The 26,643-nt window shown below is 38.1% G+C and overlaps 1 protein-coding gene across 4 annotated transcripts in view; it reads left to right on the top strand.

The window, feature by feature from the left end:
- The first annotated feature begins 483 nt into the window (after positions 1 to 483).
- Positions 484 to 26,643, top strand: part of LOC129561582 (UDP-glucuronosyltransferase 2B4-like) — a 32,680-nt gene continuing 6,520 nt past the window's right edge. Inside the window, exons 1-3 of one of the 4 annotated variants that reach the window (XM_055434271.2) lie at positions 484 to 1,207; positions 1,946 to 2,094; positions 12,138 to 12,269. In XM_055434271.2, the coding sequence (XP_055290246.1) occupies positions 487 to 1,207; positions 1,946 to 2,094; positions 12,138 to 12,269 (1,002 nt within the window). In that variant the 5' untranslated portion in view covers positions 484 to 486. Of the gene's footprint in view, positions 1,212 to 1,945; positions 2,095 to 12,137; positions 12,270 to 26,643 lie in introns of all 4 variants that reach the window. The other 3 variants (XM_088836077.1, XM_088836076.1, XM_088836075.1) reach the window with 3 other exon arrangements.

Genomic DNA, 26,643 nt, shown 5'->3' with positions numbered 1-26,643 from the left:
TCTGCTTCTCCATTGTAGTCCAGAAATTTTGAAAAGTGATTTATATTGGTTTATAGTTGTTCATTTATTGTTTTTCTTGTTTTTGTGAGGGATGCAAGTGTTGGGACCTCCTAATGTTCTATCTTGTTGATGTCACCTTTCTCTCATTCTGTGTCAAAGTGACTGAAGACACAAGAACCTCTCACTTGCTTTTGTTTTACACTAGTCTTTTTTCTTACATCATATAATTAATTTGTTTGTACAAGGTCATTGACTTTTAGCTGGATGACAGCACTGAGAAATCAACATAAACACACTGTATAATCTTGAAGTAGTCTACACTTTGCCCTTTCATCTGATTTCCACATCTGCTGACTATTAATGCAATCTACTTACTGCACGAGGCAAAGGAGTTATAATTTAACTTCTGAATGATTTCTTCTGGATATAAGCCTGAGCAATAGCAAAAGGATATAGTAATTGTTTAACCTACTGCATGTGAACAAGATGTCTATGAAATGGCTCTTGCTTCTGAAGCTGTTACAGCTCACTTGCTATTTTAGCTCTGGGAGTTGTGGAAAGGTGCTGGTGTGGCCTGTGGAATTTAGTCACTGGATGAATATGAAGACAATTCTGGATGAACTTGTGATGAGGGGTCATGAGGTGACTGTACTGAAATCTTCAGCTTCCACTCTTATTGATCCCAACAAACCATTGGCTATGAAATTTGAGACTTTCCCTGTATCTTTAACTAAAGATGAATTTCAGAATGTTGCAAAGATTTTGATTGAGACATGGACCCTTGCGGTGAAAGATTTCTTTTGGATCCATCTTTTGTCAGTACAAAGTTTATTTGAGGGATTGTCTGATATTGGTATGAAGATATGTAAAGAAGCTGTTGCAAACAAGAAACTTATGACACAACTACAGGAATCGAGGTTTGATGTCATTCTTGCAGATGCTGTTGGACCCTGTGGAGAGCTATTGGCTGAGATACTTAAAGTACCTTTAGTATACAGTCTCTACTTCTCACCTGGATATTCAGTTGAAAAGAAGAGTGGAAGACTTTCATTTCCACCATCCTATGTACCTGTTATGTTGTCTGAATTAAGTGATCACATGACATTCATGGAGAGGGTCAAAAATATGATATGTGTACTTTATTTTGACTACTGGTTTCAGGTGTACAATGAGAAGAAGTGGAATCAGTTTTACAGTGAAGTACTAGGTAAGTCAGGCTTTCCTAATGGCTGAGTGGTATAGAATCTGCCTGCAAATGCAGGAGATGTGGGATCGATCCCTGGGTTGAGAAGATCCCCTTGAAAAGGAAATGGCAACCCATTCCGGTACTCTTTCCTGGAAAATTCCATGGACAGATGAGTCCACTGGGTTACAAAAGAGTCAGACACGGCTTAGAGACTAAACAGCACACAACAACTAGGTAATTCATATTCTTACTTGGTAGCATTAAATCCTATCTTTCCTTATGCCTTGGAAGGTGAGTTTGTATAATTTCACAGAAATTAGTCTCAAATGAGTGAAAGAGTGAAATAAAAATATAAAATTACCCATCAGTCTTATAAATATTATAAAAACACTTAAATTATGGGGTAAGGTAGAACACGTTACTAGTTTCAGATACCAGGAAATCACATACCACAAATTGAAGCACATAGGACTTCTGCAAGTGAATATATAGTTAACTCACAAAGCTTTTTTTTTAATTTAAAAAAATCACTAGAAATCTCATAAAATGTCTTAATAAATGAAGACATGTACACTGAGAATTACACACATATTATATTATACTATGTTATGTTTATATTTATCAAAGAACAGATACATTCAAACATCTTTGACCACATTATCCCAAGCTCCTTTTCAAAAATTACCTAAAATATATACACACGGCAATATTCTCATTTGATCCAACATTTGTTGTTTTTGTTTTTTATTTCACTTTCAGGAAGATCCACTACATTATCAGAGTCAATGGGGAAAGCTGAAATGTGGCTTATTCGAAACTATTGGGATTTTTCATTTCCTCGCCCACGGCTACCAAATGTTGAATTTGTAGGAGGCCTCCACTGCAAACCTGCCAAACCCCTGCCTAAGGTCACCTACTCCTCTTTGTTCTTCTTTGTTAACTTTGTGTTTTCAATAGGAATCATGCTGTATTCTTTATTTAAAATGTTTGATTACAGTGAGTCAGGTGTGGGAAGCTGGATAAAGAGACCTTCTAGTTAGATACTGATATATTTCTATATGAACAAAGTATCTGAATTTCATTGTCACTCCAGAATAAGCTAAAATATGTGGGACACTTTAAGAATATGTCAGTTAAATAACAGCTTCATTATTCAACACATAATGAAGCATAATCAGATATCTACTAAACAATATTTATAATTATATTACATTTTATATAAGTAATATAATATTAGCTATATTATTATAATTATATTATAATTGTAATGTTATAGGATAATTATATATGTCACATATTCTAGAAGTGAGTACTAACGTACACTAATGGTGTACACACAGTTTTTGTTACATGACACTCCATGTGGAAAGACAGAGTACAAGCAAGTCATGAAAACTGTTCAAAAGTGCTATAAAAAGGAAAGAACAGAATGCTAATAATTATCCAGCATGAATCATAGAAGGTATCTCTGATTCACTGATAATTAAGGTGAAATTAGAAGAATGCTCAAAAATAAACAGAAGGGATGGGGCAGGGGTAGAACAAGATAGACAAGAAAAGCATGTAGAGTAGTAATCGTAGTTGTCAAGAAGTCCAAGTTTAGTCTAAACAGGAAAAGCCCAAGTAAAGAGACAGATGATGCTTGTGAAGTCAGGTAGAAACAGATAGAGACTTACAATGTCTAGTAGGGGCATTGGGAAAACATTGAAAGGATTAAGAAAGAAAGGTGTAGTCAAACATTGTTTAAACAGGCTTTCCTGGTAGCTCAGCTGGTAAAGAATCCACCTGCAATGCAGGAGACCCCGATTGGATTCCTGGGTGGGGAAGATCCCCTGGAGAAGGGATAGGCTACCCACTTCACTATTCTTGCACTTCCCTGATGGTTCAGACAGTAAAGAATCCACCTACAGTGTGGGAGACCTGGGTTCAATCCCTGGGTTGGGAAGATCCCATGGAGGAGGGCTTGGCAACCCACTCCAGTTTTCCTTCCTGGAGAATCCTCATGGACAGAGGAGCCTGGTGGGCTACAGTCCATGGGATCGCAAAGAGTTGGACACAATTGAGCGGCTAAGCACTATATTATACTATTTGTTAAACAAACAAACAACAAGACAACAAGCAACTTGTAGTTACTGGGTTAGATGTAAAGGGTAAATTATGGGAGAAAAGACCACTTTGCAGGTTGTTGCTAGATGTAGGCAACAATGGGTGAAAACTAGTGTTTTAATAGATTCGACCACACTACATCTTATAATAGTACCAACCTTATATTGTTGAGAGAAAAAATTTGTAAGTACATGTGAAACATCCAAAATGTCACTGGCATATCCTCAGTGGTCCAGAAGAAATATTAACTGCTGTCATTATTTGTATTTGGTTATTATAACATACTATCAATAACCCAATGTATGCTAGCCACCTTGATCTAATTCCTAATTGAAATTGATTTTCTTAATCATCAAGATTATAGAATTCAGCAAACTGCTGAAGATTAGATATCCCATGGAGTATTTTAATGGTCAATTATAAAAGTTTACATTCAAATTAATTAAAATAATTTAATAAATTTAATAAAGTTTACTTTAAATAACATTTAATTTAACATACTTAATGTAAACATTTTAATGTTAGGAATTTTTAAGATTTTGCCAATCAGATATATAAGATGAAATGCTAAAATCTTTCTGTGAGTTTTGAGGCTCTTCACCTGTGCTTTGTCTAAAATGAACATCCTTCTTCTACAATATAAATGTATATATTTATAAGGAATATTTAACTACACTAAGTCATACATAATATTTAGTTGTGGAAAATAACATATAATAAGGTCACAATTTTCTCTAAGGTTAAAAAATATAAACTGGAATTACAACTTTCAAGATTAGGAAACTTCTTTTTTGTGTTCCATAAGGGCTAAACCAACTTTCTAACAGAGGTGAGGTAATATCTCATTGTGAATTTGAAATACATTTCCCTGATGATTAATGATATTGAGCATCTTTTCATATACCTGGTGGTGATTTGGAAGTCTTCTTTAGAAAATGTTTATTTTGTTCTTCTGCCCATTATTTAATTGAATTTTGTTGTATGAGTTCTATATGTATTCTGGACATTAATCCCTCATTCAATATGTGGTTAAAACATTCTTTTTTTCAATTCTGTAGGTTGCATTTTCATGTTGTTGATTGTTTCTTCTACTGTGCAGATGCTTTAAGTATAATATAGTACCACTTGTGGATTTTTTCTTTTGTTGTGGCTTTGATGTCATATTGGAAAAAAAAATCATTTTTAAAACAGATGCCAAAGAGTTCCATCCTTACATTTTCCTTTAAGGATATTATGGTATATAGTCTTAAGTTTAAGTCTTTGGAGTTATTTGAAGTCATCTGGAGTTATTTTAATGAGGGGTGTAAAGCAGGGGTCTCATTTCATTTCTTGTGTACATACTTATCCAATATTCTCCAAAAAGAAAGAAGTGACTATTCTTTCCACAGAGGGTGTTCTTGTCTCCCTTGTTGAATTGGTTGGCTATTTATTCAGGGTTTTAATTCTAAACCTTGCATGCTGTTCCATTGATCTACGTGTCTATTTTGGGGCCAGTACACTATCATTTGAAATGTTGCAGCTTTAGTATAATTTAAAATTGGGATGTATGTACCACAGCTTTCTTATCCATTCGTCTGCCAATGGACTTCTAGGTTGCTTCCATGTCCTGGAGATGAACATTGGAGTACATGTGTCTCCATAAACAGTGAACATAAACAGTGATGCGATGAACATTGGAGTACATGTGTCTCTTTCAATTCTTGTTTCCTTGGTGTGCATGCCCAGGACTGCGATTGCTAGGTCATATGGCAGTTCTATTTCCAGTTTTTTAAGGAATCTCCACACTGTTCTCCATAGTGGTTGTACTAGTTTGCATTCCCACCAGCAGTGTAAGAGGGTTCCCTTCTCTCCACACCCTCTCCAGCATTTATTGAGTGTAGACTTTTGGATAGCAGCCATTCTGACTGGCGTGAAATGGTACCTCATTGTGGTTTTGATTTGCATTTCTCTGATTATGAGGGATGTTGAGCATCTTTTCATGTGTTTGTTAGCCATCTGTATGTCTTCTTTGGAGAAATGTCTGTTTAGTTCTTTGGCCCATGTTTTGATTGGGTCGTTTATGTTTCTGGAATTGAGCTGCAGGAGTTGCTTGTATATTTTTGAGATTAATTCTTTGTCCGTTGCTTCGTTTGCTATTATTTTCTCCCATTCTGAAGGCTGTCTTTTCACCTTGCTTAGAGTTTCCTTTGTTGTGCAGAAGCTTTAATTTTAATTAGGTCCCATTTGTTTATTTTTGCTTTTATTTCCAATATTCTGGGAGGTGGATCATAGAGGATCCTCCTGTGGTTTATGTCGGAGAGTGTTTTGTCTATGCTTTCCTCTAGGAGTTTAACAACTTCTGGTCTTACATTTAGATCTTTAATCCATTTTGAGTTTATTTTGGTGTATGGTATTAGTAAGTGTTCTAGTTTCATTCTTTTACAAGTGGTTGACCAGTTTTCCCAGCACCACTTGTTAAAGAGACTGTCTTTTGTCCATTGTATATTCTTGCCTCCTTTGTCAAAGATAAGGTGTCCATAGGTGCGTGGATTTATCTCTGGACTTTCTACTTTGTTCCATTAATCTATATTTCTGTCTTTGTGCCAGTACCATATTGTCTTCATGACTGTGGCTTTGTAGTAGAGACTGAAGTCTGGCATGTTGATTCCCCCAGTTCCATTCTTCTTTCTCAGGATTGCTTTGGCTATTCGAGGTTCTTTGTATTTCCATACAAATTGTGAAATAATTTGTTCTAGTTCTCTGTGAAATACCGTTGGTAGCTTGATAGGGATTGCATTGAATCTGTAGATTGCTTTGGGTACTATACTCATTCTCACTATATTGATTCTCCTAATCCACGAACACGGTATATTTCTCCATCTATTAGTGTCCTCTTTGATTTCTTTCAACAGTTTTTTACACTTTTCTATATATAGGTCTTTTGTTTCTTTAGGTAGATATAGTCTTAAGTATTTTATTCTTTTCGTTGCAATGGTGAATGGAATTGTTTCATTTCTCTTTCTGTTTTCTCATTGTTAGTGTATAGGAATGTAAGGGATTACTGTGTGTTAATTTTATATCCTGCAACTTTACTATATTCATTGATTATCTCTAGTAATTTTCTGGTTGAGTCGTTAGGGTTTTCTATGTAGAGGATCATGTCTGCAAATAGTGTGAGTTTTACTTCTTTTCCAATCTGGATTCCTTCTATTTCTTTTTCTGCTCTGATTGTTATGGTCTAAACTTCCAAAACTATGTTGAATAGTAGTGGTGAGAGTGGGCACCTTTGTCTTGTTCCTGACTTTAGGGGAAATGCTCTCAAATTATTCACCATTGAGGATAATGTTTCCTGAGGGTTTGTCGTATATAGCTTTTATTATGTTGAGGTATGTTCCTTTGATTCCTGCTTTCTGGAGGGCTTTTATCATAAATGGATGTTGAATTTTGTCAAAGGCTTTCTCTGCATCTATTGAGATAATCATATGGCTTTTATTTTTCAATTTGTTAATGTGGTGTATTACATTGATTGATTTGTGGATATTGAAGAACTCTTGCATCCCTCGGATAAAGCCCACTTGGTCATGATGTATGATCTTTTTAATATGTTGTTGGATTCTGTTTGCTAGAATTTTGTAAGGATTTTTCATCTATGTTCATCAGTGATATTGGCCTGTAGTTTTCTTTTTTTGTGGCAACTTTGTCTGGTTTTGGTATTAGGGTGATGGTGGCCTCACGGAATGAGTTTGGAAGTTTACCTTCCTTTGCAAATTTCTGGAAGAGCTTGAGTAGGATAGGTGTTAGTTCTTCTCTAAATTTTTGGTAGAATTCATCTGTGAAGTCATCTGGTCCTGGGCTTTTGCTTGTTGGAAGATTTCTGATTACAGCTTCAATTTCTGTGCTTGTGATGGGTCTATTAAGATTTTCTCTTTCTTCCTGGTTCAATTTTGGAAAGTTATACTTTTCTAAGAATTTGTCCATTTCTTCCAAATTGTCCATTTTATTTGCATATAGTTATTGATAATAGTCTCTTATGATCCTTTGTATTTCTGTGTTGTCTGTTGTGATCCCTCCATTTTCATTTCTAATTTTGTTGATTTGATTTTTCTTCCTTTGTTTCTTTATGAGTCTGGCTAATGGTTTGTCAATTTTATTTAACTTCTCAAAGAACCAACCATTGGTTTTGTTGATTTTTGCTATGGTCTCTTTTATTTCTTTTGTATTTATTTCTGCCCTAATTTTTAAGATTTCTTTCATTCTACTAACTCTGGGGTTCATAATTTCTTCCTTTTCAAGTTACTTTAGCTGTATATTCTTGTTTCTTGAGGTAAGACTGTATTGCTATGAACCTTCCCCTTAGCACTGTGTTTACAGTGTCTCATAGGTTTTGGGTTGTTGTGTTTTCATTTTCATTCATTTCTATGCATATTTTGATTTCTTTTTTTGATTTTTCCTGTGATTTGTTGGTTATTCAGCAGCGTGTTGTTCAGCCTCCATATGTTGGAATTTTTAATAGTTTTTCTCCTGTAATTGAGATCTAATCTTACTGCATTGTGGTCAGAAAAGATGCTTGGAATGATTTCAATTTTTTTGAATTTACCAAGGCTAGATTTATGGCCCAGGATGTGATCTATCCTGGAGAAGGTTCCGTGTGCACTTGAGAAAAAGGTGAAATTCATTGTTTTGGGGTGAAGTGTCCAATAGATATCAAATGTCCAATAGATACTGGTCTACTGTATCATTTAAAGTTTGTGTTTCCTTGTTAATTTTCTGTTTAGTTGATCTATCCACAGGTGTGAGTGGGGTATTAAAGTCTCCCACTATTATTGTGTTATTGTTAATTTCCCCTTTCATACTTGTTAGCAATTGTCTTAAAAATTGTGGTGCTCCTATGTTGGGTGCATATATATTTATAATTGTTATATCTTCTTCTTGGATTGATCCTTTGATCATTAAGTAGACTCCATCTTTGTCTCTTTTCACAGCCTTTGTTTTAAAGTCTATTTTATCTGATATGAGCATTGCTACCCCTGCTTTCTTTTGGTCTCTATTTGCATAGAATATCTTTTTCTAGCCCTTCACTTTCAGTCTGTATGTGTCCCTCGTTTCGAGGTGGGTCTCTTGTAGACAACATATATAGGGGTCTTGTTTTTGTATCCATTCAGCCAGTCTTTGTCTTTTGGTTGGGACATTCAACCCATATACATTTAAGGTAATTATTGATAAGTATGATCCCATTGCCATTTACTTTATTGTTTTGGGTTCGAGTTTATACACCCTTTCTGTGTTTCCTGTCTAGAGAAGATCCTTTAGCATTTGTTGGAGAGCTGGTTTGGTGGTGCTGATTCTCTCAGCTTTTGCTTGTCTGTAAAGCCTTTGATTTCTCCTTCATATTTGAATGAGATCCTTCCTGGGTACAGTAATCTAGGCTGTAGGTTATTTTCTTTCATCACTTTAAGTATGTTCTGACATTCCCTTCTGGCCTGAAGAGTTTCTATTGAAAGATCAGCTGTTATCCTTATGGGAATCCCCTTGTGTGTTATTTGTTGGTTTTCCCTTGCTGCTTTTAATATTTTTCCTTTGTGTTTGATCTTTGTTAATTTGATTAATATGTGTCTTGGGGTGTTTCACCTTGGGTTTATCCTGTTTGAGACTCTCTGTGTTGCTTGGTCTTGGGTGATTATCTCCTTCCTCATTTTAGGGAAGTTTTCAACTATTATCTCCTCAAGTATTTTCTCATGGTCTTTCTTTTTGGAAGACAAGTAACTTTAAATGCTACTACAGGTCAGGAAAATTTTGCTGCTCTACTTTTATTAAATAGGATCATTGAGCAATGTATAATTATTCTAGTACAGAGTGTACATTTTTTTAATTAGAAAGGATAAAGGACCACAAGACAAAATAATTCAGAGACAATACAGATAAATACAGATTCACATGGAGTTTTATATAGTTTGAAGTGAACTACTAAAAAGGTGACCAGATCTCTGCTGCTGAAAACCTTAGGATACCTCTCCCATTGTTGGGCAGGTGCTCTCTGGGGGCATTAATGTAGGTGATACTGAGGGTCCTTCACCACAGTTGACATTGTACATCCTATTGTGACATCAATTATACAATATAATTCAGGATGAAGTGTGCCACATGTAAACAAATTCAGCAATATGGTCAGTCAAATAAGTAACTACACAAGTATATATCTGGGTTATACACAGGACTTATAGGACTATCTCATAGAACTTCTCAAAAATAATACCAGACTCCTCAATGTCAGAGATTAATAATTTAGACAGCTTGGGAAATTATGACAAATTTTAAGATAAGGATTATAGAGCTGAGTGAATGATAGACATAAGTGATTCAAACTATAAGATTTTCATAATGCTAATAGAGAAATGAAATATTAATGGCTAATGTAAAATAATTCTCAAAAAAGTATGTCTGGAATAAATAAATGATTTAGTAGACCTATAATAATAAAGAATTTAAGGTCAGTTGAATCTTGCAGTACAACTTCCTTCTAAGAATCTGTGTTAGTAATTAATAACATAACAGATGAAAAATCTCAGTATAATTGGCCCTATCTCATTTCCTCTTATAAACAAATATATTTGAAAAAATATACATAATACTTCTGCTTCATTGACGATGCCAAAGCTTTTGACTGTATGGATCACAATAAACTGTGGAAAATTCTGAGACGGGAATACAACACCACCTGACCTGCCTCTTAAGGAACCTGTATGCAGGTCAGGAACCAACAATTAGAACTGGACATGGAACAGCAGACTGGTTCCAAATAGGGAAAGGAGTTAGTCAAGGCTGTATATTGTCACCCTGTCTATTTAACTTATATGTAGAGTACATCATGAAAAACGCTGGGTTGGATGAAGCACAAGTCAAGATTGCTGGGAGAAATATCAATAACCTCGGATATGCAAGTGACACCACCCTTATGGAAGAAAGTGAAGAACAAAAGGGCCTCGTGATGAAAATGAAAGAGGAGAGTGAAAAAGTTGGCTTAAAGCTCAACATTCAGAAAACTAAGTTCATTGCATCTGGTCTTATCACTTCATGACAGATAGATGGGGAAACAATGGAAACAGTGACAAACTTCACTTTTTTGGGCTCCAAAATCACTGCAGATGGTGACTGCAGTCATGAAATTAAAAGATACTTGCTCCTTGGAAGAAAATTTATGACCAACCCAGATAGCATATTAAATAGCAGAGACATTATTTTGCCAACAATGGTCTGTCAAGTCAAAGCTATAGTTTTTTCAGTTGTCATGCATGGATGTGAGAGTTGGACTATAAAGAAAGCTGAGCACTAAAGAATTGATGCTTTTGAACTATGGTGTTGGAGAAGACTCTTGAGAGTCCCTTGGACTGCAAGAAGACCCTACCAGTCCATCCTAAAGGAAATCAGTCCTGAATATTCATTGAAAGGACTGATGTTGAAGCTGAAATTCCAATACTTTGGACACCTGATGAGAAGAACTGACTCATTTGAAAAACTCTGATGCTGGGAAAGATTGAAGGTGGGAGGAGAAAAGGATGACAGAGGATGAGATGGTTGGATGGCATTACCGATTCAATGGGCATGAGTTTAAGTAAACTCCGAGAGTTGGTGATAGACTGGGAAGCCTGGCATGCTGCAGTCCATGGGGTCACAAAGAGTCGGACACAACTGAGCGACTGAACTGAACTCAACATAATAGAAGAAATAGACTTCATATCACCCATTTCTTTCCCAAGGACTTCAGGGATTATTTATGTTAAAAAAAAAAAAACAAAAAACAGCCATTATGGAAAATAGTATGGAGTTTTTTCAAATTTTTTAAAATATTTTTTCTTAGTGCTGAATATTTATTAGCACAACTAACCAACGTCCAAGACGTGAAGTTAACATATTTAAGGAACATGAGGAAGGAAATCACTCTATAAACTATATGGTATGTAGTAAGACTAATATGCACCTTCTAATATAAAACATATCAACACCTATGACTCAGCGATTTCTCTTCTGTGGGTACATATACAAAAGAATTAAAATTATTACCCCAATGTGATATCTGTACATGTGCATAAAACCTCAACTCACAAGAGTCAAGAGGCTAAAGCAAACCAAGTGTCCACCAACTAAGGAAGCAATAAACAAAATGTCATACACACAAGTAATGGAATATTACTCACATTTAAAAGGAAATTCTGACAAATGTCACAACATGAAGGAACCTTATGCTGAGTGAAAGAAGTCAATCAGAGAAAGACAAATACTCTAAAATTAAACATATAGGAAGTATCCAGACTAATCACATTCGTAGAAACATAAGGTGGCTCAGTGGTTAAAGCATATCGTTAAAGCAATGAGGGAGACCTGGGTTCAATCCCTGGGTCAGGAAGGTCCCCTGGAGAAGGCAATGGCTACCCACTCCAGTATTCTTGAGTGGAGAATCCCAAGGACGGAGGAGCCTGGTGGGCTACAGTCCACGGGGTCGCAAAGAGTTAGACACGACTGAGTGACTTAACTTTCACTTTCACTTTTAAGGTAGAATGAAGCTTGCCAGAGGCTAGACAATGAGGAATGTGGAGTTTCTTAATGAGCAAGGAATTCCGGTTTTGCCAGATGAAAAAGTTCTGGAGATTGGTTACACAGTGGGAATATATTTAATGTTGTTATACTATACACTTAGGAATGATTAACAAAGTAAATTTTGTCATGTGTATTTTACCACAATATTTTTTTTAAAAAACCTCTGCTACAGACTGTATTTGATTTTCTCTCTTTAGTTGCTGGTAGCAATCCCTTCAATAATGTTTGCTATGCTCCTTCTCTTTTATGATGGAACAAATTCTTTTTTTCACAGGAAATGGAAGAATTTGTGCAGAGCTCTGGAGAACATGGTATTGTGGTGTTTTCGTTGGGGTCAATGGTCAGTAACATGTCAGAAGAAAGAGCCAATGTGATTGCATCAGCTCTTGCCCAGATACCACAAAAGGTACACACAGTAACTTAATAGCGAGTAACTATTTAATGTCTTTTGAACTCTATAGAAGATCTGATTTTAGACATTTTCTAACAGAAAGGTAAATGATTATGTTAACTCCAATTTATCTCTCATATATATAAACCAAAATATACATAGTAGGTATTACAGAATTGCAAGGAGTGTCTTTTATCCATAATAAATTCACATTAACACTGTAATCAAAAAAATGATATTAAAGAGATACAGTATGAATTTTGGTATTATAATGGTAACATGGGGCCAGAAAAGAAACCACCAAATTCTGCTTTGTCACTTGTACCATTTCCTTGAATGATGCCTGAGGTACAATATACATACAGATTTTCTCTGGGGTTAAATTTTAACGGAAAATATAGTCACACAATAATATTAAGCAACATTGATAAAAGTCTGTTGTGATTCTTGCAGTGTGCACTTAGCATGTAATCCTGGTCTTTTTTGTATCCCATAAATTTTGGAACAGACCTATCAGTATGTTTTTCAAGGTACTACTCAGAAAAAGGATGGACAAGATTCCCCAAACTGCCATCCACCACAGTGATTTAGAGAAGAGAAACATCTGCCTCCCTGGTTGACTAGGCCCTGCAAAAATCTGAAGCAGGAGGATTGATGTGAAAGAGTGAAGCTAGGGTCCTGCCCTTAAGGTGAACTCTGTAAAGTCTGGTCCTTAATGAACTCTGCTTTTATTTATTTATTAATTTTTTAAATAGTAGTGGTGAGAGTGGGCACCCTTGTCTTGTTCCTGACTTTAGGGGAAATGCTTTCAGTTTTTCACCATTGAGGATAATGTTTGCTGTGGGTTTGTCATATATAGCTTTTATTATGTTGAGGAATGTTCCTTCTATTCCCGCCTCCTGGAGGGTTTTGATCATAAATGGATGTTGAATATTGTCAAAGGCTTTCTCTGCATCTATTGAAATAATCATATGATTTTTATTTTTCATTTTGTTAATGTGGTGTATTATATTGATTGATTTGCGGATATTGAAGAATACTTGCATCCCTGGGATAAAGCCCACTTGGTCATGATGTGTGATCTTTTTAATGTGTTGTTGGATTCTGATTGCTAGAATTTTGTTAAGGATTTTTGCATCTATGTTCATCAGTGATATTGGCCTGAAGTTCTCTTTTTTGTGGCATCTTTGTCAGGTTTTGGTATTAGGGTGATGGTGGCCTCATAGAATGAGTTTGGGAGTTTCCCTTCCTCTGCAATTTTCTGGAAGAGTTTTACTAGGATAGATGTTAGCTCTTCTCTAAATTTTTGGTAGAATTCAGCTGTGAAGCTATCTGGACCTGGGCTTTAGTTCGCTGGAATATTTCTGATTACAGTTTCAATTTCCATGCTTGTGATGGATCTATTAAGATTTTCTGTATCTTCCTGGTTCAGTTTTGGAAAGTTGTACTTTTCTAAGAATTTGTCCATTTCTTCCAAGTTGTCCATTTTATTGGCATATAATTGCTGATAATAGTCGCTTATGATCCTTTGTATTTCTGTGTTGTCTGTTGTGATCTCTTCCTTTTCATTTCTAATTTTATTGATTTGGTTCTTCTCCCTTTGTTTCTTGATGAGTCTGGCTAGTGGTTTGTCAATTTTATTTACCCTCTCAAGGAACCAGCTTTTGGCTTTGTTGACTTTTGCTATGGTCTCTTTTGTTTCTTCTGTATTTATTTCTGCCCTAATTTTTAAGATCTCTTTCCTTCTACTGACCCAAGTGTTCTTCATTTCTTCCATTTCTAGTTGTTTTAGGTGTCAGTTCAGTTCAGTCGCTCAGTCGTGTCCAACTCTTTGCGACCCCATGAATCACAGCACGCCAGGCCTCCCTGTCCATCACCAATGCCCAGAGTTCACTCAAACTCATGTCCATGGAGTCGGTGATGCCATCCAGCCATCTCATTCTCTGTCGTCCCCGTCTCCTCCCACCCCCAATCCCTCCTAGCATCAGAGTCTTTTCCAGTGAGTCAACTCATCTCATGAGGTGGCCAAATATTGCAGTTTCAGCTTTAGCATCAGTCCTTCCAATGAACACCCAGGATTGATCTCCTCTAGAATGGACTAGTTGGATCTCATTGCAGTCCAAGGGACTCTCAAGAGTCTTCTCCAGCACCACAGTTCAAAAGCATCAGTTCTTCAGAGATCAGCTTTCTTCACAGTCGTTTAGGTGTAGAGTTAGGTTATTTAGTTTGCTTTTTTCTTTTTTCTTGAGGTATGCCTGTATTGCTATGAACCTTCCCCTTAAGACTGCTTTTACAGTGTCCCACAGGTTTTGGGTTGTTGTGTTTTCATTATCATTCATTTCTATGCATAATTTGATTTCTTTTTTTATTTCTTCAATGCTTTGTTCATTATTCAGCAGCGTGTTGTTCTGCCTCCATATGTTGGAATTTTTCATAGTTTTTCTCCTGTAATTAAGATATATTCTTACTGCATTGTGGTCAGAAAAGATGCTTGGAATGATTTCAATTTTTTTGAATTTACCAAGGCTAGATTTATGGCACAGGATGTGATCTATCCTGGAGAAGGTTCCGTGTGAACTTGAGAAAAAGGTGAAATTCATTGTTTTGGGGTGAAATGTCCTATAGATATCTACTAGGTCTAACTGGTCTATTGTATCATTTAAAGTTTGTGTTTCCTTGTTAATTTTCTGTTTAGTTGATCTATCCATAGGTGTGAGTGGGGTACAGAAGTCTCCCACTATTATTGTGTTATTGTTGATTTCCCCTTTCATACTTGATAGCATTTGTCTTACATATTGTGGTGCTCCTATGTTGGGTGCATATATATTTATAATTGTTATATCTTCTTCTTGGATTGAGCCTTTGATCATTATGTAGTGTCCTTCGTTGTCTCTTTTCACAGCCTTTGTCTTAAAGTCTATTTAATGGCAAACCACTTCAGTATACTTGCCTTGAGAACCCCATGAGCAGTATCAAAATGCAAAATGATAGGATACTGAATGAGGAATTTCCCAGGTCGGTAGGTGCCCAGTATGCTACTGGAGATCAGTGGAGAAATAACTCCAGAAAGAATAAAGGGATGGAGCCAAAGCAAAACAAATACCCAGTTGTGGTTGTGACTGGTGATAGAAGCAAGATCCGATGCTGTAAAGAGCAATATTGCATAGGCACCTGGAATGTTAGGTCCATGAATCAAGGCAAATTGGAAGTGGAAAACAGGAGATGAAAAGAGTGAACATAGACATTCTAGGAATCAGTGAGAGAGAGAAGTTTCCAAACACCTGGAAACACTGGCGAGTGGAATGTCAGAGGGCCACATAACTGGGAGACAAAAGACATAAATAATTAAAACTCACAGACTAAGTTCCCAGAGGAAACTCTCAGTGGAGAAGTGGCGCAGACGTCCGCGCCCCTCACTAGCAGGTGGGGGCTGGGCAGGGAGGCGCCGGCAGCGGCGCTTAGAGGGAAAACCGGGCTTGAACGCCCCAGGGCAAACTGAGGGCTCGAACTTAAGATACCAGAGCAGAGGTTGCAGCTGAAGGGCGACAGGGCTGGAAAAAGCCTGGGAAAATCCCCAAGCCAGCCCTGCCCACAGAACTGGGCACTGAGCGGAGCGAGTGGCAGCAGGCAGCCCAGCCCCCAGCCCCCACCAATGCGGGCGGGGAGGGCAGCCCACGCCTGGGCGGGGGCAGCCGCGGCCCCAGAGAGGCTTCCCATGCCAAGCTGCAGGCAGGCTTCCTTGCTGGCCAGGACTTCTTGGGTTCGGGCCGGTCGATATCCGCCTGAGAAAGTGCGCCGGTTGTACTCCCAGAAAACCAAGCGGCAGGGACCGGGAAGGAGATAAGTCACAGCGACCGCGCTCGCCAAATGCCTGGTCACCTGAGCTGCTAGGACCGGGGAAGGCACAAAACGCAGGCCCAGCCAAGTCTGCACTTTTGTCGAGTACCCGAGGACCTGAACCTGAGCCGCTCAGACCTGGGAAGTGCATGCAACCCAGCGCCAGCTGCGGACAGCTCGTAGCAGAGCAAACTAAAGCCTAAGCATCATAAACAGGGAAAGCACACACGCCTCGAGCAGGAGCATTCCCAGTGTAGCTGAGCACTCCCCACAAACACCAGGGATATTTGTTAGCTGTTCCTCCCTCCCCATAGCAGGACTGAATAGGAGAGCTGGGGGAAAAAAAAAAGTGTCCACCACCGCATCCTGGTGTCAGGATGGGAATTAGACACTGAGACCAGAAAACAGAAGAGCTTTTTCAACAGAAGGAACTGCCTTGGAAGTAACAGAGGGAGAAGCCTTGAGCTTCCCACAAGAATAAGACTGAAAACCAGAGGCAGAGGCTTAAGGCCAAATCCTGAGAACACCAGAGATCTCCTGTTCCAGAGAACATTAATTGATAGGTACTCATCAAATGCCTCCATACATACACTGAAACTAGGCACCACCCAAGGGTCAACAAGTTTCAGTGAAAGACATACTACACAAGCTATCCAGCAACACAGGAGAATAGCATTGAGCTTCAATATACAGGCTGCCCAAAGCCACCGAAACCCACTGACATCTCAAACTCATTACTGGACACTTCATTGCACTCCAGAGAGAAGAAATCCAGCTCCACCCACCAGAACATCGACTCAAGCTTCCCTAACCAGGGAACCTTGACAAGTCACCCATCCAACCCCACACACAACGAGGTAACTACATAATAAAGAGAACTCCACAAACTGTCAGAAGACGGAAAGGCCACCCCGAACACAGCAATATAAGCAAGATGAAGAGGCAGAGAAAGACCAAACAAGTAAAGGAACAGGATAAATGCCCACCAACACAAACAAAAGAGGAAGATATAGGGAACCTACCCGATAAAGAATTTCGAATTTTAATTGTGAAAATGATTCAAAATCTCGAAAGCAAAATGGAGTTACAGATAAATAAACTGGAGAAAAGGATTGAGAAGATGGAAGAAATGTTCAATAAGGAATTAGAGGAAATAAAAAAGAGTCAATATACAATGAATAATACAATAGATGAGATCAGAAACACTCTCAAGGGCACAAACAGTAGAATAATGGAGGCAGAAGACAGGATAAGCGAGCTAGAAGATAGAAATGTAGAAATAAGTGAAACAGAGATGGAAAAAGAAAAAAGAATTTTAAAAAATGAGGACAATATTAGAGACATATGGGACAATATTAAACCCCCAACATTCGAATCATAGGAGTCCCAGAAGAAGAAGACAAAAAGAAAGACCATGAGAGAATACTTGAGGAGATAATAGTTGAAAATTTCCCTAAAATGGGGAAGGAAATAATCACCCAAGTCCAAGAAACACAGAGAGTCCCTAACAGGATAAACCCAAGGCGAAATACCCCAAGGCACATATTAATCAAATTAACAAAGATCAAACACAAAGAAAAAATATTAAAAGCAGCAAGGGAAAAACAACAAATAACACACAAGGGGATCCCCATAAGGTTAACAGTTGATCTTTCAGCAGAAACTCTACAGGCCAGGAGGGAATGGCAAGACATACTTAAAGTGATGAAAGAAAATACCCTACAGCCCAGAGTACTGTACCCAGCAAGGATATCATTCAAATATGAAGGAGAAATCAAAAGCTTTACAGGCAAGCAAAAGCTGAGAGAATTCAGCATCACCAAACCAGCTCTCCAACAAATGCTAAAGGATCTTCTCTAGACAGGAAACACAGAAAGGATGTATAAACTCGAACCCAAAGCAATAAAGAAAATGGCTACGGGATCATACTTATCAATAATTACCTTAAATGTATATGGGTTGAATTTCCCAACCAAAGGACAAAGACTGGCTGAATGGATACAAAAACAAGACCCCTATATATGTTGTCTACAAGAGACCCACCTCGAAACGAGGGACATATACAGACTGAAAGTAAAGGGCTGGAAAAAGATATTCCATGCAAATAGAGACCAAAAGAAAGCAGGAGTAGCAATACTCATATCAGATAAAGTAAACTTTAAAACAAAGGCTGTGAAAAGAGACAAAGATGGAGCCTACTTAATGATCAAAGGATCAATCCAAGAAGAAGATATAACAATTATAAATATATATGCACCCAACATAGGAGCACCACAATTTGTAAGACAATTGCTAACAAGTATGAAAGGGGAAATTAACAATAACACAATAATAGTGGGAGACATTAATACCCCACTTACAGCTATGGATAGATCAACTAAACAGAAAATTAACAAGGAAACACAAACTTTAAATGATACAATAGACCAGTTAGACCTAATAGATATCTATAAAACATTTCACGCCAAAACAATGAATTTCACCTTTTTCTCAAGCACACACGGAACCTTTTCCAGGATAGATCACATCCTGGGCCATAAATCTAGCCTTGGTAAATTCAAAAAAATTGAAATCATTCCAAGCATCTTTTCTGACCACAATGCAGTAAGATTACATCTCAATTACAGGAGAAAAACTATTAAAAGTGCCAACATATGGAGGATGAACAACACTCTGCTGAATAATAGAAATAAAAATATGCATAGAAATGAATGAAAATGAAAACACAACAACCCAAAACCTCTGGGACACTGTAAAAGCAGTGCTAAGGGGGAAGTTCATAGCAATACAGGCACACCTCAAGAAACAAGAAAAAAGTCAACTAAATAACCTAACACTTCATCTAAAGAAACTAGAAAAGGAAGAAATGAAGAACCCCAGGGTTAGCAGAAGGAAAGAAATCGTAAAAATTAGGGCAGAGATAAATGCAAAAGAAACAAAAGAGACCATAGCAAAAATCAACAAAGCCAAAAGCTGGTTCTTTGAGAAGGTAAATAAAATTGATAAACCACTAGCCAGACTCATCAAGAAACAAAGGGAGAAGAACCAAATCAATAAAATTAGAAATGAAAATGGAGAGATCACAAATGACAACACAGAAATACAAAGGATTATTACAGAATACTATTAGCAATTATATGGCAATAAAAGGAATAACTTGGAAGAAATGGACAAATTCCTAGAAAAGTACACCTTGCCAAAACTGAACCAGTAAGAAATAGAAAATCTGAACAGACCCATCAGAAGCACGGAAATAGAGGAAGTAATCGGAAAGCTTCCGGCAAACAAAAGCCCAGGTCCAGACGGCTTCACAGCTGAATTCTACCAAAAATTTAGGGAAGAGCTAACACCTATTCTACTCAAACTCTTCCAGAAAACTGCTGAGGAAGGAAAACTTCCAAACTCATTCTATGAGGCCACTATCACCCTAATCCCAAAACCTGGTAAAGATCCCACGAAAAAAAAAAAAAAAACTACAGGTCAATATCACTAATGAACATAGATGCAAAACTCCTTAACAAAATTCTAGCAATCAGAATCCAACAACACATTAAGAAGCTCATACATCATGACCAAGTGGGCTTTATCCCAGGAATGCAAGGATTCTTCCATATCTGCAAATCAATCAATGTAATACACCACATTAACAAACTGAAAAATAAAAATCATATGATTATCTCAATAGATGCAGAGAAAGCCTTTGACAAAATACAACATCCATTTATGATAAAAACTCTCCAGAAAGTGAGAATAGAAGGGACATATCTCAACATAATAAAAGCTATATACGACAAACCCACAGCAAACATTATCCTCAATGGTGAAAAATTGAAAGCATTTCCTCTAAAGTCAGGAACAAGACAAGGGTGCCCACTCTCACCACTACTATTCAACATAGTTCTGGAAGTTTTGGCTACAGCAATCAGAGCAGAAAAAGACATAAAATGAATACAAATTGGAAAAGAAGAAGTAAAACTTTCACTGTTCACCAATGACATGATCCTCTACACAGAAAACCCTAAAGACTCTACCAGAAAACTACTAGAGCTAATCAATGAATACAGTAAAGTTGCAGGATATAAAATCAACACACAGAAATCTCTTGCATTCCTATACACCAATAATGAGAAAATAGAAAGAGAAATTAAGGAAACTATTCCATTCACTGTTGCAACGAAAAGAGTTAAATACTTAGGAATCTATCACCTAAGGAAACAAAAGACTTGTACATAGAAAACTATGAAACACTAGTGAAAGTAATCAAAGAGGACATTAATAGATGGAGAAATATACCGTGTTCGTGGATTGGAAGAATAAATATTGTGAAAATGAGTATACTACGCAAAGTAATTTATACATTCAATGCAATCCCTATCAAGCTACCAACGATATTTTTCACAGAACTAGAACAAATAATCTCACAGTTTGTATGGAAATACAAAAAACCTCGAATAGCCAAAGCAATCTTGAAGAAGAAAAATGGAACCGGAGGAATTAACCTGACAGACTTCAGGCTCTACTACAAAGCCACAGTCATCAAGACAGTATGGTACTGGCATAAAGACAGAAATATAGATCAATGGAACAAAATAGAAAGCCCAGAGATAAATCCACGCACCTATGGACACCTTATCTTTGACAAAGGAGGCAAGAATATAAAATGGACAAAAGACAGTCTCTTTAACAAGTGGTGCTGGGAAAACTGGTCAGCCACTTGTAAAAGAATGAAACTAGAACACTTCCTAACACCATACACCAAAATAAACTCAAAATGGATTAGAGAGCTAAATGTAAGACCAGATTCTATAAAACTCCTAGAGGAGAACATAGGCAAAACACTCTCCGACATAAATCACAGCAGGATCCTCCAAGACCCACCTCCCAGAATATTGGAAATAAAAGCAAAAATAAACAAATGGGACCTAATTAAAATCAAAAGCTTCTGCACAACAAAGGAAACTCTAAGCAAGGTGAAAAGACAGCCTTCAGAATGGGAGAAAATAATAGCAAATGAAGCAACTGATAAAGGATTAATCTCCAAAATATACAAGCAGCTCCTGCAGCTCAATTTCAGAAAACTAAGTGACCCAATCAAAGAATGGGCCAAAGAACTAAACAGACATTTCTCCAAAGAAGACATAAAGATGGCTAACAAACACATGAAATAATGCTCAACATCCCTCATAATCAGAGAAATGCAAATCAAAACCACAATGAGATACCATTTCACACCAGTCAGAATGGCTGCTATCCAGAAGTCTACATGCAATAAATGCTGGAGAGGGTGTGGAGGGAAGGGACCCCTCTTACACTGTTGGTGGGAATGCAAACTAGTACAGCCACTATGGAGAACAGTGTGGAGATTCCTCAAAAAACTGGAAATAGAACTGCCATATGATCCAGCAATCGCACTCCTGGGCATACACACCGAGGAAAACAGAATTGAGAGACACATGTACTCCAATGTTCATTGCAGCACTGTTTATAATAGCCAGGACATGGAAGCAACCTAGATGTCCATCTGCAGACGAATGGATAAGAAAGCTTTGGTACATATACACAATGGAGTATTTTTCAGCCTTCAAAAAGAATGCATTTGAATCAGTTTTAATGAGGTGGATGAAATTGGAGCCAATTATACAGAGTGAAGTAAGCCAGAAAGAAAAACATCAATACAGTATACTAACGCATATATATGGAATTTAGAAAGATGGTAACCTGAACCCTGTATACGAGACTGCAAAAGAGACATAGGCATATAGAACAGTCTTTGGGGCTCTGTGGGAGAGGGTGAAGGTGGGATGATTAGGGAGAACGGCATTGTAGCATGTATATTATCATAAGTGACCAGTCCAGGTTTGACGCATGATACAGGATGCTTGGGGCTGGTGCACAGGGATGACCTGGAGGGAGGATATGGGGAAGAGGGAGGTGGGAGGGGGGTTCAAGAAAGAGAACACATGTACACCGGGGCAGATTCATGTCAATGTATGGCAAAACCAACCAATATATTAATGTAAGGTAATTTGCCTCCAATAAAATAAATTTAAAAAAAAAAGACAGAAATATTTCTGTTCGTTTGCAAGGCAAACCAATCAATATTACAGTAATCCAAGTCTATACCCAAACCAGTAATGCTGAAGAAACCGAAGTGAAATGTTTCTATGAAGACTTACAAGACCTTTTAGAACTAACACCCAAAAAAGATGTCCTTTTCATTGTAGAGGACCGGAATGCAAAAGTAGGAATCAAGAAACACCTGGAGTCACAGGCAAATTTGGCCTTGGAGCACAGAATGAAGCACGGCAAAGGCTAATAGAGTTTTGTCAAGAGAATGCACTGGTCATAGCAAGCACCCTCTTCCAACAACAGAAGACAAGACTCTACACATAGACAACACCAAATGGTCAACACCGAAATCAGATTGATTATAGTCTTTGCAGCAAAGATGGAGAAGCTCTATACAGTTTGCAAAAACAAGACCAGGAGTTGTCTGTGGCACAGATCGTGAACTCCTTTTTTCCAAATGCAGACTTAAATTGAAGAAAGTAGGGAAAACCACTAGACCATTCAGATATGACCTAAATCAAATCCCTTATGATTATACAGTGGAAGTAAGAAATAGATTTAAGGGACTAGATCTGATAGAGTGCCTGATGAACTCTGGACGGAGGTTCATGACATTGTACAGGAGACAGGGACCAAGACCATCCCCATGGAAAAGAAATGCAAAAAAGCAAAATGTCTGTCTGAGGAGGCCTTACAAATATCTATGAAAAGAAGAGAAGCGAAAAGCAAAGGAGAAAAGGAAAGATATAAGCAACTGAATGCAGAGTTCCAAAGAATAGCAAGGGGAGATAAGAAAGCCTTCCTCAGTGATCAATGCAAAGAAATAGAGGAAAACAACAGAACAGGAAAAAAAAAAGGATCTTTTCAAGAAAATTAGAGATATCAAGGGAACATTTCATGAAAAGATGGGCTCAATAAAGGACAGAAATGGTATAGACCTAACAGAAGCAGAAGATATTAAGAAGAGGTGGCAAGAATACACAGAAGAACTGTACAAAAAAGATCTTCACGACGAAGATAATCATGATAACGTGACACCTGACCTAGAGCCAGACGTCTTGGAATGTGAAGTCAAGTGGGCCTTAGAGAGCATCACTACGAACAAAGCTAGTGGAGGTGATCGAATTCCAATTGAGCTATTTCACATCCTGAAAGATGATGCTGTGAATGTGCTGCACTCAATAAGCCAGCAAATTTGGAAAACCCACCAGTGGCCACAGGACTAGAAAAGGTCAGTCTTCATTCCAATCCCAAAGAAAGGCAATGCCAAAGAATGCTCAAACTACCACACAATTGCACTCATCTCACACACTAGTAAAGTCGTGCTCAAAATTCTCCAAGCCAGGCTTCAGCAATACGTGAACCGTTAACTCCCAGATGTTCAAGCAGGTTTTAGAAAAGGCAGAGGCACCAGAGATCAAATGGCCAACATCCGCTGGATCACGGAGAAAGCAATAGAGTTCCAGAAAAACATCTATTTCTGCTTCATTGACTATGCCAAAGCCTTTGCTGTGTGGATCACAATAAACTGTGGAACATTCTGAAAGAGATGGGAATCCCAGACCACCTAACCTGCCTCTTGAGAAACCTGATTTCAGGTCAGGAAGCAACAGTTAGAACTGGACATGGAACAACAGACTGGTTCCAAATAGGAAAAGGAGTATGTCAAGGCTGTATATTGTCACCCTGCTTATTTAACTTATATGCAGAGTGCATCATGAAGAGCGCTGGGCTGGAAGAAGCACAAGCTGGAATCAAGATTGCCAGGAGAAATATCAATAACCTCAGATATGCAGATGACACCACCCTTATGGCAGAAAGTGAAGAGGAACTCAAGGCCTCTTGATGAAAGTGAAAGAGGAGAGTGAAAAGTTAGCTTGAAGCTCAACATTCAGAAAACGAAGATCATGGCATCTGGTCCCATCACTTCATGGCAAATAGATGGGGAAACAGTGGAAACAGTGTCAGACTTTATTTTAGGGGGCTCCAAAATCACTTCAGATGCTGATTGCAGCCAGGAAATTAAAAGATGCTTACTCCTTGGAAGGAAAGTTATGACCAATCTAGACAGCATATTAAAAAGCAGAGACATTACTTTGCCAACCTAGGTCCGTCTAGTCAAGGCTATGGTTTTTCCAGTGGTCATGTATGGATGTGAGAGTTGGACTGTGAAGAAAGCTGATCACCGAAGAATTGATGCTTTTGAACTGTGGTGCTGGAGAAGACTCTTGAGAGTCCCTTGGACTGCAAGGAGATCCAACCAGTCCATTCTAAGGGAGATCAATCCTGGGTGTTCATTGGAAGGACTGATGCTAAAGCTGAAACTCCAATACATTGACCACCTCATGTTGACTCACTGGAAAAGAGTCTGATGCTAGGAGGGATTGGGGGCGGGAGGAGAAGGGGACGACAGAGAATGAGATGGCTGGATGGCATCACCGACTTGATGGACATGAGTTTGAGTGAACTCCGGGAGTTGGTGATGGACAGGGAGGCCTGGCATGCTGTGATTCATGGGGTCGCAAAGAGTCGGACACGACTGAGTGACTGAACTGAACTGAACGGAACGCCTGCTTTCTTTTGGTCTCTATTTGCATGGAATATCTTTTTTCCAGCCCTTCACTTTCAATCTGTTTGTGTCCCTCGTTTTGAGGTGGGTCTCTTGTAGACAATACATATAGAGGTCTTGTTTTTGTATCCATTCAGCCAACCTTTGTCTTTTAGTTGGGGCGTTCAACCAATTTACATTTAAGGTAATTATTGATAAGTATGATCCTGTTGCCATTTACTTTATTGTTTTGGGTTCGAGTCTGTACACTCATTCTGTGTTTCCTGTCTAGAGAAGGTCCTTTAGCATTTGTTGGAGAGTTGGTTTGGTGGTGCTGAATTCTCTCAGCTTTTGCCTGTCTGTAGAGCTTCTGATTTCTCCTTCATACTTGAATGAGATCCTTGCTGGATACAGTAATCTGGGATGTAGGTTATTTTCTTTCATCACTTTAAGTATGCCCTGCCATTCCCTTCTGGCCTGAAGAGTTTCTATTGAAAGATCAGCTGTTATCCTCGTGGGGATCCTCTTGTGTGTTATTTGTTGCTTTACCCTTGCTGCTTTTAATATTTGTCCTATGTGTTTGATCTTTGTTAATTTGATTAATATGTGTCTTGGGGTATTTCACCATGGGTTTATCCTGTTTGTGACTGTCTAGGATTCTTCGAATTGGATGATTATTTCCTTCCCCATTTTAGTGAAATTTTCAACTAGTATCTCCTCAAGTATTTTCTCATGGTCTTTCTTTTTTGTCTTCTTCTTCTGGGACTTCTATGATTAAGATTTTGGGGCATTTAAAATTGTCCTAGAGGTCTCTGAGATTGTCCTAATTTCTTTTAATTCATTTTTCTTTTTTCCTCTTTGCTTCATTTATTACTACCATTCTATCTTCTAACTCACTTATTCTATCGTCTGCCTCCATTATTCTACTGTGTTCCCTCCAGAGTGTTTTTGATATCATCTATTGCATTATTCATTGCATATTGACTCTGTTTTATTTCTTGTAGGTCCTTGTTAAACCTTTCTTGCATCTTCTCTATCCTCGTCTCTAGATTATTCATCTGTAACTCCAATTTGGTTTCAAGATTTTGGATCAATTTCACTATCATTATTTGGAATTCTTTATCAGGTATATTCCCTATCTCTTCCTCTTTTGTTTGGGTTGGTGGGCATTTATCCTGTTCCTTTATTTGCTGGATATTTCTCTGCCTCTTCATCTTGCTTATATTGCTGTGTTTGTTGTGGCCTTTCTGTCTTCTGGCAGTTTGTGGAGTTCTCTTTATTGTGGAGTTTCCTCACATTGGGTGAGTTTGGACAGGTGGCTTGTCAAGGTTCCCTGGTTAGGGAAGTTTGTGTCAGTGTTCTGGTGGGTGGAGCTGGATTTCTTCTCTCTGGAGTGCAATGAAGTGACCTGTAATGAGTTATGAGATGTCAATAGGTTTGGAGTGACTTTGGACAACCTGTATATTGAAGCTCAGGCCTATGTTCCTGTGTTGCTGGAGAATTTGCGTGGCATATCTTGCTCTGGAACTTGTTGACCCTTAGGTGGTACTTGGTTTCAGTGTGGGTATGGAGGCGTTCGAAGAGCTCCTATCGATTAATGTTCCCTATAGCCAGAAGTTCTCTGGTGTTCTCACAATTCGAACTTAATTCTCCTGTCTTTGGTTTTCAGTCTTATTCTTGCAATAGCCTCTAGGCTTCTCTATCTGTCACTTCCAAGATGGTTCCCTCTGTTTTAGATTCTGTTTGTTGGTCTCTTCAGTGTCTAATTTCTGCCCTGACACTAGGGGACGGTGGTGGACACTTTTTAAGGCTCAGTTGTTCAGTCCTGTTCTGGGAAGGGAGGAACACTGCAGAGAAATATCTCTGGCGTCTGTGAGGAGTGCTCACAGTGTCCCGGCCACACTGGGTTTGCCCCTGCTCACGGCCTGTGTGCCG

Source organism: Moschus berezovskii, chromosome 5 (genome assembly GCF_049115385.1).
Source record: "Moschus berezovskii isolate FMDL1 chromosome 5, NW_MosBer_1.0, whole genome shotgun sequence".
In the NCBI taxonomy this organism is placed as follows: Eukaryota; Metazoa; Chordata; class Mammalia; order Artiodactyla; family Moschidae; genus Moschus; species Moschus berezovskii.
Note: the sequence above shows the minus strand (reverse complement) of the source record. Positions and strands in the feature narration are given on the sequence as shown.